Raw genomic sequence first — 14,366 nt, forward strand, 5'->3', positions numbered from 1 at the left:
AGATTTGTTGAACAAGATCTTATCTGGTACGTGATTCCTCTCTTCGGTACGTTGGAGACAACATTTTTTTTAATGTTCAAAATTGAGAGATCGGAAGCGTTTTTCAGAAATTAACATGTCTTCAAGTAATTGCTAAACAAAATGTAAAACAACTATACTAGTTGAAACTGAAAGTCTATTTTTGCTACATTGCAAGAAAATTTCAAATGCATTACGTTTAATTTTTTCAGAATATTTAACTATTTATAATCAAGCTTTTAAAAAGTAAAATCTTCAATAAAAATGAATACAGTTTATTTTATATCATTTATTTGTGCTCTATCTCTCGCTCCAACTTGTATACAAGCTCTTCCTATTTCCACTTCTACTGAAAATTCTCCAGAGTCTTCAGAGTCTCCAGAGTCTTCTGAAGTGGTTGAGATCAGCCTTTCTCTTTGCTCTTCAACCGACTACGACAATTGTCCACATATCGAAGAAAATGAAGATTGTGAATTAGTACAAGAGCCACGCGAAGGCTGCTGCCAGATGTGCGCCAAACAAGAAGGAGAAAGATGCTACGCCTTTGAATGCAAGACTGGATTGACGTGTGGTCCTACTCTCCAAGACTTCAATCTCTACGGAGATTCCATGGAGCTAATAGATGCAAAATTGTACTGCGTAGACCGCAGTCAGTACTCTGACGAAGCGTATATAGAATACTTAAAGGAATTGGCCAGTGAAGCAGGTACCTTTAGCAATTTTACATTCAATTACAGAATTGTAGCATGTATTTTTTTGAAACCTTGCATCGGAATGTATTTATATGTTTTATCAGCTGTTTTACTTTATAGCTACAGCATATAATTCCTTTAAAAAATAATTTCAACATCGACAACTTTGATAACATTAGCAAAGTAGATATTATTTAAGCAGCAGAAAAAAGAACACGCAACAATATATGTATTTTATGTTCTTTGCTAAATAGGGGCGTAACATAATTTAATACAAGGACAGTTTTGTATTAAAACTGAAACTTTGATATTGTTCAACTGTGATAAGATGACAATCCTTGTCAGGTGTTATAGTAACTTTTATATTTATACCACAACCACCGCTTGCAACATTCTAAAAAAACGAACAAGCTTTTCTGTCACTTCTTTCTGCAATGTTCACAAATGTCAGTCTCATTTTTCTCGATAAAACATTCCTACCAATAAAAAGTACAGTTGTTTTATGTTGTTTATATGCGCTTAGTTTTGTGTTTAAATAAGTAAATGACTAGTTAAATGTAATCGTCGTCAGATAATGCTTTTTTTTATTAAACAATTATCTGTTTTATTTTGTTTCGCAAAGCCACAAAATTTCACAATTTTTTTCACACAGAATGATTTTGAGCAAAGGGAGAAAGTCAATGCAGTTTTCTCTGTTACCAAAACGCCATACATAAATTATCACTACGGTATTGGAATGTAGCACAATACAGCCCTACTCGTTTCTGTATAGTGGGCACTTCTCTTTTAGTATGCTCCTAACTACTGTCATGTTTATAGAATCTTCAGATCCCACAAGCGAACCAATTGTACATCCTATAATAATTCCTCTTCGCGATGATGATCCATCCAGGATTCGACGAACTTATCCTCCTGCATCTCCTGTTGCTGACCTTCTCACGGTAATTTTTTATTTAATTTTTTTGAGAGCGTCGATTGCTTTTTTTTTTATCAGTGATGTGTGGAACCGGAAATAAATTGTCCCTTTCAAGTGACGTTGTTTAACACGAGCTTGCTAAGAAATCCAAGAGTCCAAAAGGTGCTGAATAGCATTTTGACGTTGCTCAAATGCTCATGTCATAAGTTTTTTTCATAAACCTTTTTTTGTCAGGCAGAAAATCCTCCATTGGATGATCTGAAATTGAATAATACTTTCAAAAAATATTATAAAAGAAGTAGATTTAAAATCACTGTACTTGACAAAGGCTGTATTATAATAAATAGAATTTCTACCGCGCAATGGTATTGCATTATTTGATAGAGGCCCATTTGTACGTTCATTTCAAGTAATTGGCAAAATTTCAATGCTTGAAAACGAGATAAATTCACGCGCTGAATTATTACTTTTTTGTAGAATAATAATTTCTTCACCATTGGGCAGAGATGAGTTTGAATTATTACAATTAATTATTTCTATTGTCTTCATACAGCAACCATGCCAAGCACATAAGGAATATGTCAAACTAGCATACAACGTAAGCCCTTCTCGCTTCGAGTGGTTCCCAAATTGCAACGATTCTGGTTACGATGTCCTGCAGGTAAATCTTGAGCCAAAATTATTTTTAATTGAAATTAAGATTTTAGTTTTTATGATATATTTATTTCAAGTTGGAAGTCCATTTAAAAGTGCTGGGCCACTTGCGTGACCAACGCAGATGGTAATATTGGCTTTCGACATCATCTTAAGTATAATAAAAATAAGGAATTATAAACGTAACGTCAGAGAAAGAAGATGCAACATTACAAATCGTGTTAAAATATTAAGGTTAGACCGTGTGAGTCCGGCATTCTAAAACAGCAAATTTATCTCATCTGTGGTTAAAATTCCACTCGCTTCCGACCCCCCCCCCCTCTTGTTTCCAGCGTTGCTATCCACCTCTCCTGTTGAAAACAGGTTGGTTAATACTTGTTAGTAAAGATTTAATTTAGAAACTATGCACAGTTGATTCACTACCTTAGTCATGTTGTTTCAATCGTTAAATTTCTGAAACACATAAATACTGAGCAATTAAAGGGCCCTAAAGTTCATATAATGTAAAAAAATTTGAAACAAGGTATCTTAAGTAATTTTTGCACGTCAATAGATGTACGTTGTGCGCAAACTTTAGGATCATATTTCATAATTTAAAATTATTTCTCTTGAAAAACAGATTGAGGAGCTAGATAAAAAAAAATGAGAAAAATCCCAAGTTTTTTGTTACTTTAAATTGTAGATTTATTTCTATATTTTCCACGAGTAACGTTTCCGTGACAATTGCCTATAAGTCAATTTACTATTTAAATTAGATCTTAATACGTGAAGGCGCTGGCTTTCAAATTATGCAAGCCTGGCTCGACTCCCTGCTTCAGCTAGTTGTGGAAAACACCGCTCACCTCTACCTAGGGCGTAATAAATTGGGTGGCATAATTGCTGCAGGAAAGGCGGCCGAGAGAAAGAAACTGGCCACCCTACTCCTCTTAGTGCCGAAAGCTTAGTACAATGAGAACATTATCTTCTTATACTCGACATTTGAATCAAGTTCGGGACCACCTTTACCTTTTAATACGTGAAAATAAGAATATTTAAGGACACCATTTTGTTACACCATGTCTGTTATTGAAGCCTCCAAACATTTAAAACTTCCTGTAAAAAGGCCATTTAGCTTTTCTTGTAATCTCACATAAGTAGATAAACAAAATCTTGTAATCTTAAATATACAAGAAGAGATAAAGCTAAACATGCAAGATTGGCGATATTTTTGTGTTGACTTTTCAGTGGTAGCGTTCAGTAGGCTATAATATTGATATTATTATGCAAAGAAACATTTTATAAAGTTTAATTATCACAATTTTAACCCAAACAATAAAATCTGTAGGCTATCAATTTATATAAGTTAGTACTTTCCCAATCGAACTTTTTGTGTGTTATGATCGATTCTATAAAACTTACTGTAGTTTTTTTGCTTTAAAGATTTAGAAATTGCAAGCACACAACTACAAGTGAATAAAAAATAACAGTAACTTCTCAAATACGTGTAGCTCCACACAAAGTGAAATTTGTATGACTTTTGATTCTTTTTTTATTTCTTTAAAAATAATATCTAAAAAGACATTTTTAAAAGTAACTACGGACAGTGGCCAGTGTTTCGATCTTGCGATCTCTTCAGCGTATCTTCTGGGGATTCTTCTCTTGTAGCCTATCATGGGCCAATCCTATAGAATATAGATGTTTGCTGGTACGCCCCTTTATTTTCTTTGAATCTTAACACAACTACAAGCTCAACATTTTTTTAAACCCAAAATAAAATAGCCTACACTGGCAACTTAAAATAGAGACATCCATTACATTGAACCAAATTTTGTGACAGTTTTGTCTCCCGGTCATGTTGCACAGCTGTGCTTTAGCACGTACGTAGCAGATGGTATCTTGGGTCTTTTTTGTAAAGATATTAACATAAACACTAGGCTTGGCTATGTCACAGTTGTCTTCAGATTAGTAAACACTTAATTTAGATATAAAGAAGCCATTGATACAATTATGTTTGAGGACACATGGAAAATTCTTTTACCGCGAAATATACCTTTAAAAACCTGTAATTTTCTGTACAAGAAAAATCATCTAAGTATGACCTCACGGTATTGAATCATTACATCAACAAAGTCAACGTCATACAAAGAAAAGTAGTTTTCTTCCAAAACGTGAGAACGTTTGCGATTTTCTGATAATTCCGTTCTGATGATAAGATCAAGGGATCTGCTACACCTAGACCATTGTTTCCTTTGTCTCTTTGTCTTAAAGATAATTCGATGCGCAAGTAGTTAGAGTTACATGTATTTATTCGCCTTCGTAAGCCTCGGAAAAAGTTCTCTTTAAAATGGATTTGGACTTTTCTGTAACAACAAACATAATAGGTCAACAATCTACATTACTTTTTACGTCGATCAAACCTTTACTTACAGACATGTAACCTGCATGTCAGACTTGACCTCGCAGTAGGGTAAAACCCACCGGAATCTTAAACCAATAAAAAGGCGGTTTGTGTGCTATACAAAAAATGACGTAACATGTCGAAGCCACAGTTTTGATCGTGACGAGATCGTCTGAGTTTTCAATGAACCGAAACGCTGCCTAGTTTCATGTGGCACGAAAGGTCATTCGCTCAGTGATAATAATCGCTAGTTAAACTTCAGTTCAACTTTGCTGAAGATTAAAACATAAACAACTCGTTTCTAGCACTAGTTGCTACGTTCATCTGATGAAATTGAAAGTAAAATTAACAACAAACAAGATGGCTTATTGCTTCACTGACGTTTCGCGCACCATGACAATGCGCATCCTCAGAGCTTTCGCGCACCATCCTCATGGTGCGCGAAACGTCAGTGAAGCAATAAGCCATCTTGTTTGTTGTTAATTTTACTTTCAATTTCATCAGATGAACGTAGCAACTAGTGCTAGAAACGATAATTGTCCTGATGAACACCCAAACTTTTCAGTATTCAGCATAAACAACTAGCGTCTTTTAAGGCAAAACAAAAACGAAGCCACTGCCTCACGTCGCCAAGATGGTCGTGCTAAATTTTATGCTTGTGATTCTAGTTTGCTTTAGATTGGTTAAGGTCTATAATTGGAATAGCGAAGTGATTCTAAAATACTAAAGTAATGTTTTCAAAATAAAGTTAAACAATTTAAAGTTAGTCTTGCGTACAATTTTTTTCACCCGCGTCATTGACTCATTAGCAATAATTTAATGATGATGTAAAATAAGTCATCTACGGGCGGCTTGTTTCCACATCGTTATTATCATTTCTTCCTCGGGGTGTTAATCCAGACAGCCAGTTTGTCTGAGGCAGATCTTGACCGTGTCGACTGATGTCGTGTCCTTCTCAAGGTAGCCATGGTTTATATCCCATTTAAGTTTTTAGCTTTAAGAAGTTCTTATCAAGAAACTTTTTCTGTGCCACTTTTGTTGCCGCCCTCTATTAACAAAGATATCAATTTTGTGATCACCTAATTACTAACCTGACAAAAACCTTGAAGAGAAAATGATTTCATTCAAGCTATGACGCGTAGTAGCATTTTTTGGCACTTACATCATTCACGTGGTGCTTTGTGGATTGATAATAATCAATGGTTTGTGTAACTTTTGTATTTGGCGAAAAACCCTGTGCAAAAGGTAATACAATACCAGTGGCTCTGAAAAACGCAATGTCACCTAAACCCGGGCATGTAAAAGGGGTTGTTTTGAAAAACGTGGAAAAATTTGACCAGCGTTTCAATACCTACAATAATGAATGTAACTCTTTTGTGTTTTCTGTCGGTAGTGTGCCTGTGGCCTATTCAGCAAAATTGAAGAGAAAGTCTCTTGACATTAGGCAAACTCACAATATATCACAAAAACATTGTCGTACATTTTTTCAATGTGTTGCGATTCCGTTTTGCTTTTAGAGCACTGATTAAACTCAAGAAATTTATCTTGTAAATAATTGAATTATTCTTTTGATTTCAGTGCGAAACAAGCTTTGGGCAAGAGCTTGGCCGATGTTGGTGTGTCAACAACCAAGGAGAAGATATTTCTGGATTTCTTGAAGAAGCTGAACCATCCTGGACTGCTTGCTCCAGATATATTGAAACCGAAAACTAACAAATTTTGATAGCCAGACTTTAGTCATGGCAATATTTGATCTCACTACAAAAACTCTTGAGTTGAACCTCTTAGAGGATAATTATTTGCATCTGTTTTGTTTGAAGTTTACCAGGCTTTTTATTTTTGTCAACTTTGTAGTCTTTATTTATTTTTTAAGTTTTGTTTGCTTTATTTATTCATTTCGTTATTTATTTATATAAATACTAGTCGTAGAATGTTTTTGTCGTAAACCCAAATAAAGTTTTAAACAACCATGTCTTTTTTCCTCCTTTAAGAACGTTATTCTTTATAATTATACAAGAGAGCTGCTTTGGAAGCAATAACAGCAGAGACGTAGCCACGGAGAAGGGTGATTTGGGGGGCAAGTCCCCAATTTATCTTGCCCACCCAAAGAAGATGTTTTAATAACTTACTAATATAACGTTTTAATACCAATTTAATTCATGTTGAATGACGTTTGTTCTCCGACAGTCGCTTTTCCATTTTAATATTTTCTTTCTAACGTCACTGAATAAAAGAAAAACAAACTAAGGAAAGTAAAATCTGTTGGCACTTTCAATCCAAAAGTTACAGCTATCGATTCCAGGGAGTAAAAAAGTTCTGTAGATCACATCAGAAAATTTCGCTCAACAAACGTTTTTAAAAATATGCCTCAAGAAATTTATGTCCATCTCACTCCGATGGATGACTGAAAAACTATCTCAATAAAAATGTCAAACACAAGAAGTTATGAATCAAAACGAATCCAATCATGTGTCTGTGATAACACACAAACGGCCGAATTTATTCCTAAACAACAGAAGAATTAGCCTACAGAAACTTTTTTCATCTCAAAAACTGTACACCAACGTTATAATTTTGCCACTTCGTTACAGTGAAAATGGCACAAAAGCAAAACAGTGCCGTTTGTATGGCTTCAGTGATACGTGGCTATAAGCATTACTCGAGGAAACCTAGTTGGGTTCATTTGTATGACATGTTTTGTCCAGCGGAGGTGGTGATGCAGTGTGGTTTTCAGGCCAGACATTCTAGAACGAACGAGGATTGATTCGTTGGTGAGACGATCCTTTTAACGAATGCCTAGTAGCCTATTTGAAACAGTTTCCTCTGCTGGAAGTTTTCAAGACGCTTGATGTCACGGCGGTACTATATAAATAAATTATGTCCAGGTTTCACAAGCAGTGACACAATTTCACAAGCAGGTTTCACAAGCAGGTGCAGAAAACGACTGCCCGGAGGACCATAAATTTTCAGCGGATAGATATAGCATGGTTGTTGAAGATTCTAGTTTAATTAAGTTAATTTTAAATGAAAACCTTAGTCGACACAGAAGCAGAAATTAGCATTTTACCGTCTTCATAGAAAGATTGATCCCACCCATTTCTGACAGCGGCAAACGATAGCACAATCAAAACGTACGGCGCTAGAACTTTCAAATTAGCACTCCTAGAAGGAATATTAAATCTACATTTGCTCTTGATGTAAAGATAAAGCAAGTCCTCGTTATTTTAGCACAAGAACGATAGGTCGTTAATTAATGCTAGTTCTATGCTGTACATCTACAACAGCAAGAAACTGTTTATATCAAATTAAAGCCCAACTTTTTCTTAAACCACCACGCCTTGATTTTACACAAACACAACCAAAAAATGGTGTTAACAACATATTTGTACCAGAGGCTCATCAGCACATCAACTGGCTAAAAATTTTTTTTTTTAACTTGTCATAGCTGGAGGTTTAACAGGATGCTATCATCAAATCCAAGAGCTAATACTTCATATGGTTTTTGAATCGTTGGGTAATTGGAAATGGTGTGTAAAAACGCAGGGCAAACGTTTCTACTGCCTATGGAATGGACATTGTCTGTCAACACATAGATTTTTATTTGTCTTCTCAGATGAACCCTTGTTTACGAGCCATTCAAACCAACAACATTTAAAACATGCACAAGTTTCACTTAAGAACTTGAATAACCACAAACTGATCGTAAATAAAAACTTTCCAACTTAACTTTAAAAGGAAATTTTCAAAACCTAGCTCGTGTAAACAACAACTTGAGCGTGTTCTTTACGCAGTAGGCTACACCCAGCATAGCTAGGTCCCATAACTAATCCTATTTTAGATTGATTGAAGGTTTGCAGATATGTCAAAATGATTTATTAACATTAGATTAAATTTTCTTGTTCACCGCCATCGTTACCATCACTATCATCATCACGGTCATCCCCATCATCAATGGCCGCAGCAACCAACTGATGAACCATTCACTTCTTGGTCTGGATCTAGAAAAAGTTGGCCGTCTTCCAACTAGCACCAAGGGCTTGAAGAAATGGTTCATGATAGCCATGTGATCCTGTTGCTTGACAAACACGATAATAAGCACACGGTGTTTCCATTTTTTTAGTGCTAATTTTGATTGCATTGTTATGATTTATGCTTTATTTTGTTTAATTCACAATAAGAAATAAACTTGTCAATAAGGTTGACTTATATGGTGTTCTAAAAATGGCTGGGCTCTGTGAAAAAGGTGCTTGATTCTGTGTGGGATACTGTAATACGTAAAGCTTTTTATACACAATTTACTGTAAATCAATAAAGATTTTGGCACTTTTACCTTTTCATCAGCCTTCTGACATATCGTTTATTGTAATTAGTAGTTTTTTTACGTCCTGGATACGTTTGGTGACGAAAATAAAACAATATTTTAAAACACCGCCTTGTTAGCTCAGTGATTACGCGCTTGGCTCAAGATCACGCGGCGCAGGTTCGACTCTCAGGGTGTGCGCTTGAGCAACGCATTTCAGGACTGCTCTCCATTCAGAGGCACCTAGTGAATGGAATAATTCCCCAACAACAACACTTCAACAATCGGAAAGCTTCACTCTGCCAATCTCGGTGACCGGCCCTGCTTCAAGAGCCCCCACAAGTATGCGAAACTACCAGGAATAACCAATCAAGGCTTTGTCAGTCCGAGGATAAAGATTTAAAACCAACCAAACTAATGAAACGACTTCGTTTACTTTTCCCAACCCGGTCTTGATTGTTCTTTAGCGCTCACTAGTGGTTTGTATTTCTGTGGTGTTGCATGTTGAAATACTTTGCTGCTAAATGAGGTGTTTTCCATTAGCCCTTGCTCTTTCTGAAATGATGTACTTCACAATGCAGCCGATGCACCCTGAAAAAAGGTTACGGTGATACTTACTTTTGTGTCCAACTTCAAAACTCATGGGTCTGGTTACCTGTTGAAACCTGTATTCTCTAATTGAGTATACTTCTGGAAGCCGTTAAGCATACGAATGAAGATGCTTTGACCTTTGATGTAGGCCTGGCCACAGAGGTTGACATAGTGAAGTTTTTGCTTATTGCTGAAGTGTTGTTCGTTGTCATCTGTAAACATTTCGTTCACTAGGTGCCGATAAATAGAAAGCTGTCCTCAAAGAGCATTGCTCTCCTGCCCACCTTTGAAGTTGGGCATTCACTCCTTCATTTTGCTGTGTTGTAGTTCAGATAGTTGATTGAATCTTTATCCTCGGACTGGGAAAGCTTCTTGCAGAGCTTAATCCTGGCAGTTTCGCATACTTGTAGAAGCTTTTAATCACTGACGCAGGCCCAGTCACCGAGATTGACAGAGTGAAGCTTCCGATTGTTGAAGTCTTGTTGCCGGGGAACTAGTCCATCCATTAGATGCCGCTGAATGGAGAGCAATCCTTCACGTGCGTTGCTCAAGTGCACACCCTGAGAGTCGAACCAGCGGCGCTTGATCTGTTTGTTTATAAGGTTGCTTAACCGACTAACAGAGTGGACAAATGTGTTTACAATCGTGTATAAGATGTTATCATCAGCATTGAATTTTTAATTTCTTTGTAGGCAGCACCAGGTGTTTTTGCAATGAAACACCGAGGCGGAAGTTGATGCCAAAATGAAAAGCGATTGTTAATATTCGTTTCTCTTACTTTTCTCTGGAAATTTTTTTTTCTTCTAACGATACAAGATGAGTTGAAACAGACGGTACTTTAATCATCTCACAATCTACAGTTTAGCAAAACGATTAATTTTTTTTTCATTTTTAGCCAAGAGCAGTTGAATGAAAACATATTTTACCGCGCGTGGGCGCACAAGGTTCGAATAGGTTGTATGAACCTTTTCATTTCCAGCTTGGAGGCTGCATGGCATGATTAGCCAAATGCAATGCTCGCTGTACCAGAGTACTCAGCCTTGTGCTGACGCCAGGCGGGTCGCTTTTTCTACACAGAACCTTTCTATGTTGAAAATAGATGTGACAAATAATTTTAGAAACTATCTCATTGAGTAAATGTGCAGAGATTACGACTGTGAGTTAATTCTTGTGTTGTCGACACTTACCCACAGCAACGAAACAATATTTTGTTGCTTTGATTTGTAGAGCAAAGGCAAAATTCGTAGGCAACCATGTCTTTCCTGCCTTGTCTCAAATAATGTAAGTAAACTGTTCTATTTTTTGATGTAGCCTACTGTAAACGAAAAAATATTTTTGAAAATATGCGAGATAAGCTTGGTACTAAAAAATAATCGTAACTTGCAAAAGAAAAACATACTGATTGTAGTCAGAGTTGGTACAATTAATGCAATTTCAATTCAATTACAATTACACCATCAAAATTATCATTGACATTACAATTGCGTTGCGCTGATGATTTTAAATTCGAATTACTTTCAAATATGTAACTGAATACAAGTTACAACCACAAAATTAAATGTTTCAATATTCATACTTACCAGTTAGTTAATTGTTGCTTTGCGTCCAAATTCGATCAAAAATAGTCGAATTTGATTTCCTAAATAACAGATGGCGAAAAATATCTCTAGTGTATCTCTCAGTAACAGCCTATTTGCTGCTCAATCGGTAAACCCTAACTCTCATACTTTTTTGACGCATGTTTTTTCGACTTTAGCTTGAGCAAGGCTTTGATTTTGAACTGCTGTATTGTGAGAACGGTAACTGCCAGATAAAAAATCAAAACATGAAAATTGTTGCATTTTTAACAGTCTTTTAAAATACGTTTACAAATTTTGTGTATTTTTTCTCAAAAATGGCTTAAATGACTAAAGTTTTTGACAAACTACAAAAATTTTGTGCTTTTTTGATTTTTTTCTTTCCGTTTGGACATCTGAAAAAATCTTCAAACTGTGGTAATCTTCACCACTAAGCGTCAGGCAAGTATCAGGCTTTTCACACAAACGTTGCCACAGTGATGTTTATGTATTATGGGAAGAAAGAAGCGAATAAACTGCACATTGCAAAAAATTTAAAAATTCTCTGTAAATTATTGAAAATTGCAGAAACAATTCAAATACAAACCTAGTATTTTTTTTTCAACTTTTAGAATATACTTCCCTTAGATTAGAATATACTTCCCTTTCCTTAGAATATAAGTTAAGAATATACTTCCCTTAGAATATACTTCCCCTTTCTAAAAAAGTGAAGATCCACGCAGTTTGGCAAACGAAGACCGGGTTTATGGTGATTGCAAACAGTGTGTATTTTTTAGGACTTATGGGCTCTTTAAAGATCTTTTTACCCCTTGGCGACTTCATATCTCTCACTCAAAAATTGAGAGTATCCTTACGTAATGAGAGAGTAGGCCTATAGGCCCTACGTAAAGTTGAGAGTATATAAGTAATGAAAAGAGTGAACAAAGCATATGTGATGTCACAGATACCGCGCACGATACATCATAATTACAGCTTTTTTAAAAAAGCAAAAAATCACAAGCAATGAATTTTAGCCTAGGTAACTAGTAGGGGGGAAATCAAGATTTGAACATCGACTAAAAAGATCCACAGGATAAAAAGGTTGGGAACCACTGATCTAGGCTATTATCGACACAAGCGATCTACAGGCTTGAATTGCGGATCTGTTTTTCACTGATGTCTCGTCAAATTTTAGCAGGCTACAGTTCTCTCCGTTTTTTGGGACCGCTCACTTTAAATTTAACCTGACCAACTTGGCTTATCTGCAATGTGATTTGATTTTGTTAAGTTATTTTTCTGCTGAAAATTTTTTAAAACGAAACTTTTCTTTCATTTCGACAGAATTATTTTTTGGTCTTTCATGTCGAAATCGAAACAGTTTGGTTCATTATGCTCGTGAAACTAATAGGAAATGCATGAGAACTTTATAACGTAGAAAGTGTCATGAAGTTCAAACTACGGGGGTTTGCACATACAGTGCCTGACAAGATATATAAACTAGTTTCGCTTTGCGGTGTTTCAAGCAAGTTAAAGTATATTTAAAACGTTTGTTTTGTAACTATTTCTTTGCCTTTGTTTCTTTTTGAGTTGAAACTTTTCAAGGAAACAAATCCTGGTTTGAATCAAGCACTTTTAGTTGATGGTGATTTGATCACGTTTCAGCAAAAGCAATCGAAGTTTGCTTTCAACAAAATAGGCCTATTGCAAAATGCTGCATCAGTGCAGTTAAACACAATTTTCTCTCTGGCTATTTGAAGATTTGGTGAGAGCCAGTGACGAGACCGGACCTAATTCACGATGCTAAAAACCACACTTATGTAAAACTTGTTTTTTACTGTTGGCTGATGTGAAATATATTGTCAAGGCGCCATATTGACAAAGGCGCAAGCCCCAAAGTATTCCTAAGATTTTTACATGTTTTTTTTTCTTCATTGATTTATCTTTTTCTACAGTGGATAAAAATAAACAGAAGAAAAAAGACCAACTTGTGCGATATTTATGGACAGTTGACTGCATTCATAACTTATTTTACGTTGCCCTTAAATCAACATAGGCTATTTACGCAATTTTTGACCCAAAAAAGATAATTCTCGTGAAGCTTTCTCGACAATTTTGTATTTCTGATGACTAATATAATTTCATCCCTACGTTTTTATGCCCTATCACAAAGCTACTTTCATTTATGTCGTGGATTAGAATTAAGGGATCGTATAATCACAGTTTAACTTAAGATCTACCAGTTTGTTTTTACAAATGCTCTTCCCCATGAAAATTTTCTGCGTACGCTATTGGTTCCATATGTAGAAATTCATCGGAATGTTAAGTAGCGGAGAATATACAAACCTCACATTTTGCAATCAATGTAAAACAGCCCGAATGGCTGGCTGGCCATAGTAGGTTATTTTGAAATTTCGTCTCACGAACCAAAAGTGTTCATTGGATTGTTTCAATAAGCATCACTATTATTGGAATTTTAAAATTACTTTTTGACAAAAAGCTTTCCGCCTTTTTCAGTCAAATTTAATTGCTTGCCGATCCAACTAATCCCTAAACAGTAATTGCATGTTTTTAAGAACCGAAATCACAATAGGAAGCAGTGACAGCCAATTAATGTCGTAGCTCAAATTCAAACATGCGGATGTTTCAGAATTAATTGCAATTTGGTCTCTTAATTAGTAGGTTTGAAACTGCTCTACATACGAAGTCGTCATGTCTTGCCGCCCGGGAAAGATGACAAACAAATTGGTTTGTTTTGGCATTTATTTTATAACACTTACAACACAATCACGATATAACACAATCCCGATAACTCAACAAAAAAAAATTTATAAAAACCAAAAACAGGTGCACAACAAGTCAACCAAAAAAATTGAAACATTTCCACAGAATTTGTTTATTTTCTGGCTAAGTTGTAACATCTCGGCCAACAACACAGCAGAAAATAAAAAACGTATCGCTGTTGTAGTCTAAAAATAAGCCATTTTACATAACAATTAAACTACAATCATAAAACATCGGGGAGAAAATCGTCACAAAAATATCATCACAACGCAATTACCGTACACTCACTGGCAGCAATCATTTATCCAAAAAGGGCGTTTCGTGTAACCTACAGCAATATCACATTAATTGTTTTTTTAACAGAAAAATAAACTTTAAAAACTGAGCGAGGTTGTTCGCTCAGGCCAGGCATCTTATATAATCAGGATATAGCCTACATCCTGCGATGTAGCCTAGGACTATCAGTTTGTTACAAGATATT

The 14,366-nt window shown here is 35.6% G+C and overlaps 1 protein-coding gene across 1 annotated transcript; it reads left to right on the top strand.

Annotated features, from left to right (window-relative positions):
• Nucleotides 1-234: 234 nt before the first annotated feature.
• Nucleotides 235-6,722, top strand: LOC145778005 (insulin-like growth factor-binding protein 5). The gene is made up of 4 exons (XM_082589389.1): nt 235-724; nt 1,530-1,651; nt 2,180-2,287; nt 6,236-6,722. Exons 1-4 carry the CDS (start codon nt 283-285, stop codon nt 6,368-6,370), a joined length of 807 nt encoding a protein of 268 aa, XP_082445515.1. The 5' UTR covers nt 235-282; the 3' UTR covers nt 6,371-6,722.
• Nucleotides 6,723-14,366: the final 7,644 nt, after the last annotated feature.

Source organism: Aplidium turbinatum, chromosome 1 (genome assembly GCF_918807975.1).
Source record: "Aplidium turbinatum chromosome 1, kaAplTurb1.1, whole genome shotgun sequence".
In the NCBI taxonomy this organism is placed as follows: domain Eukaryota; kingdom Metazoa; phylum Chordata; class Ascidiacea; order Aplousobranchia; family Polyclinidae; genus Aplidium; species Aplidium turbinatum.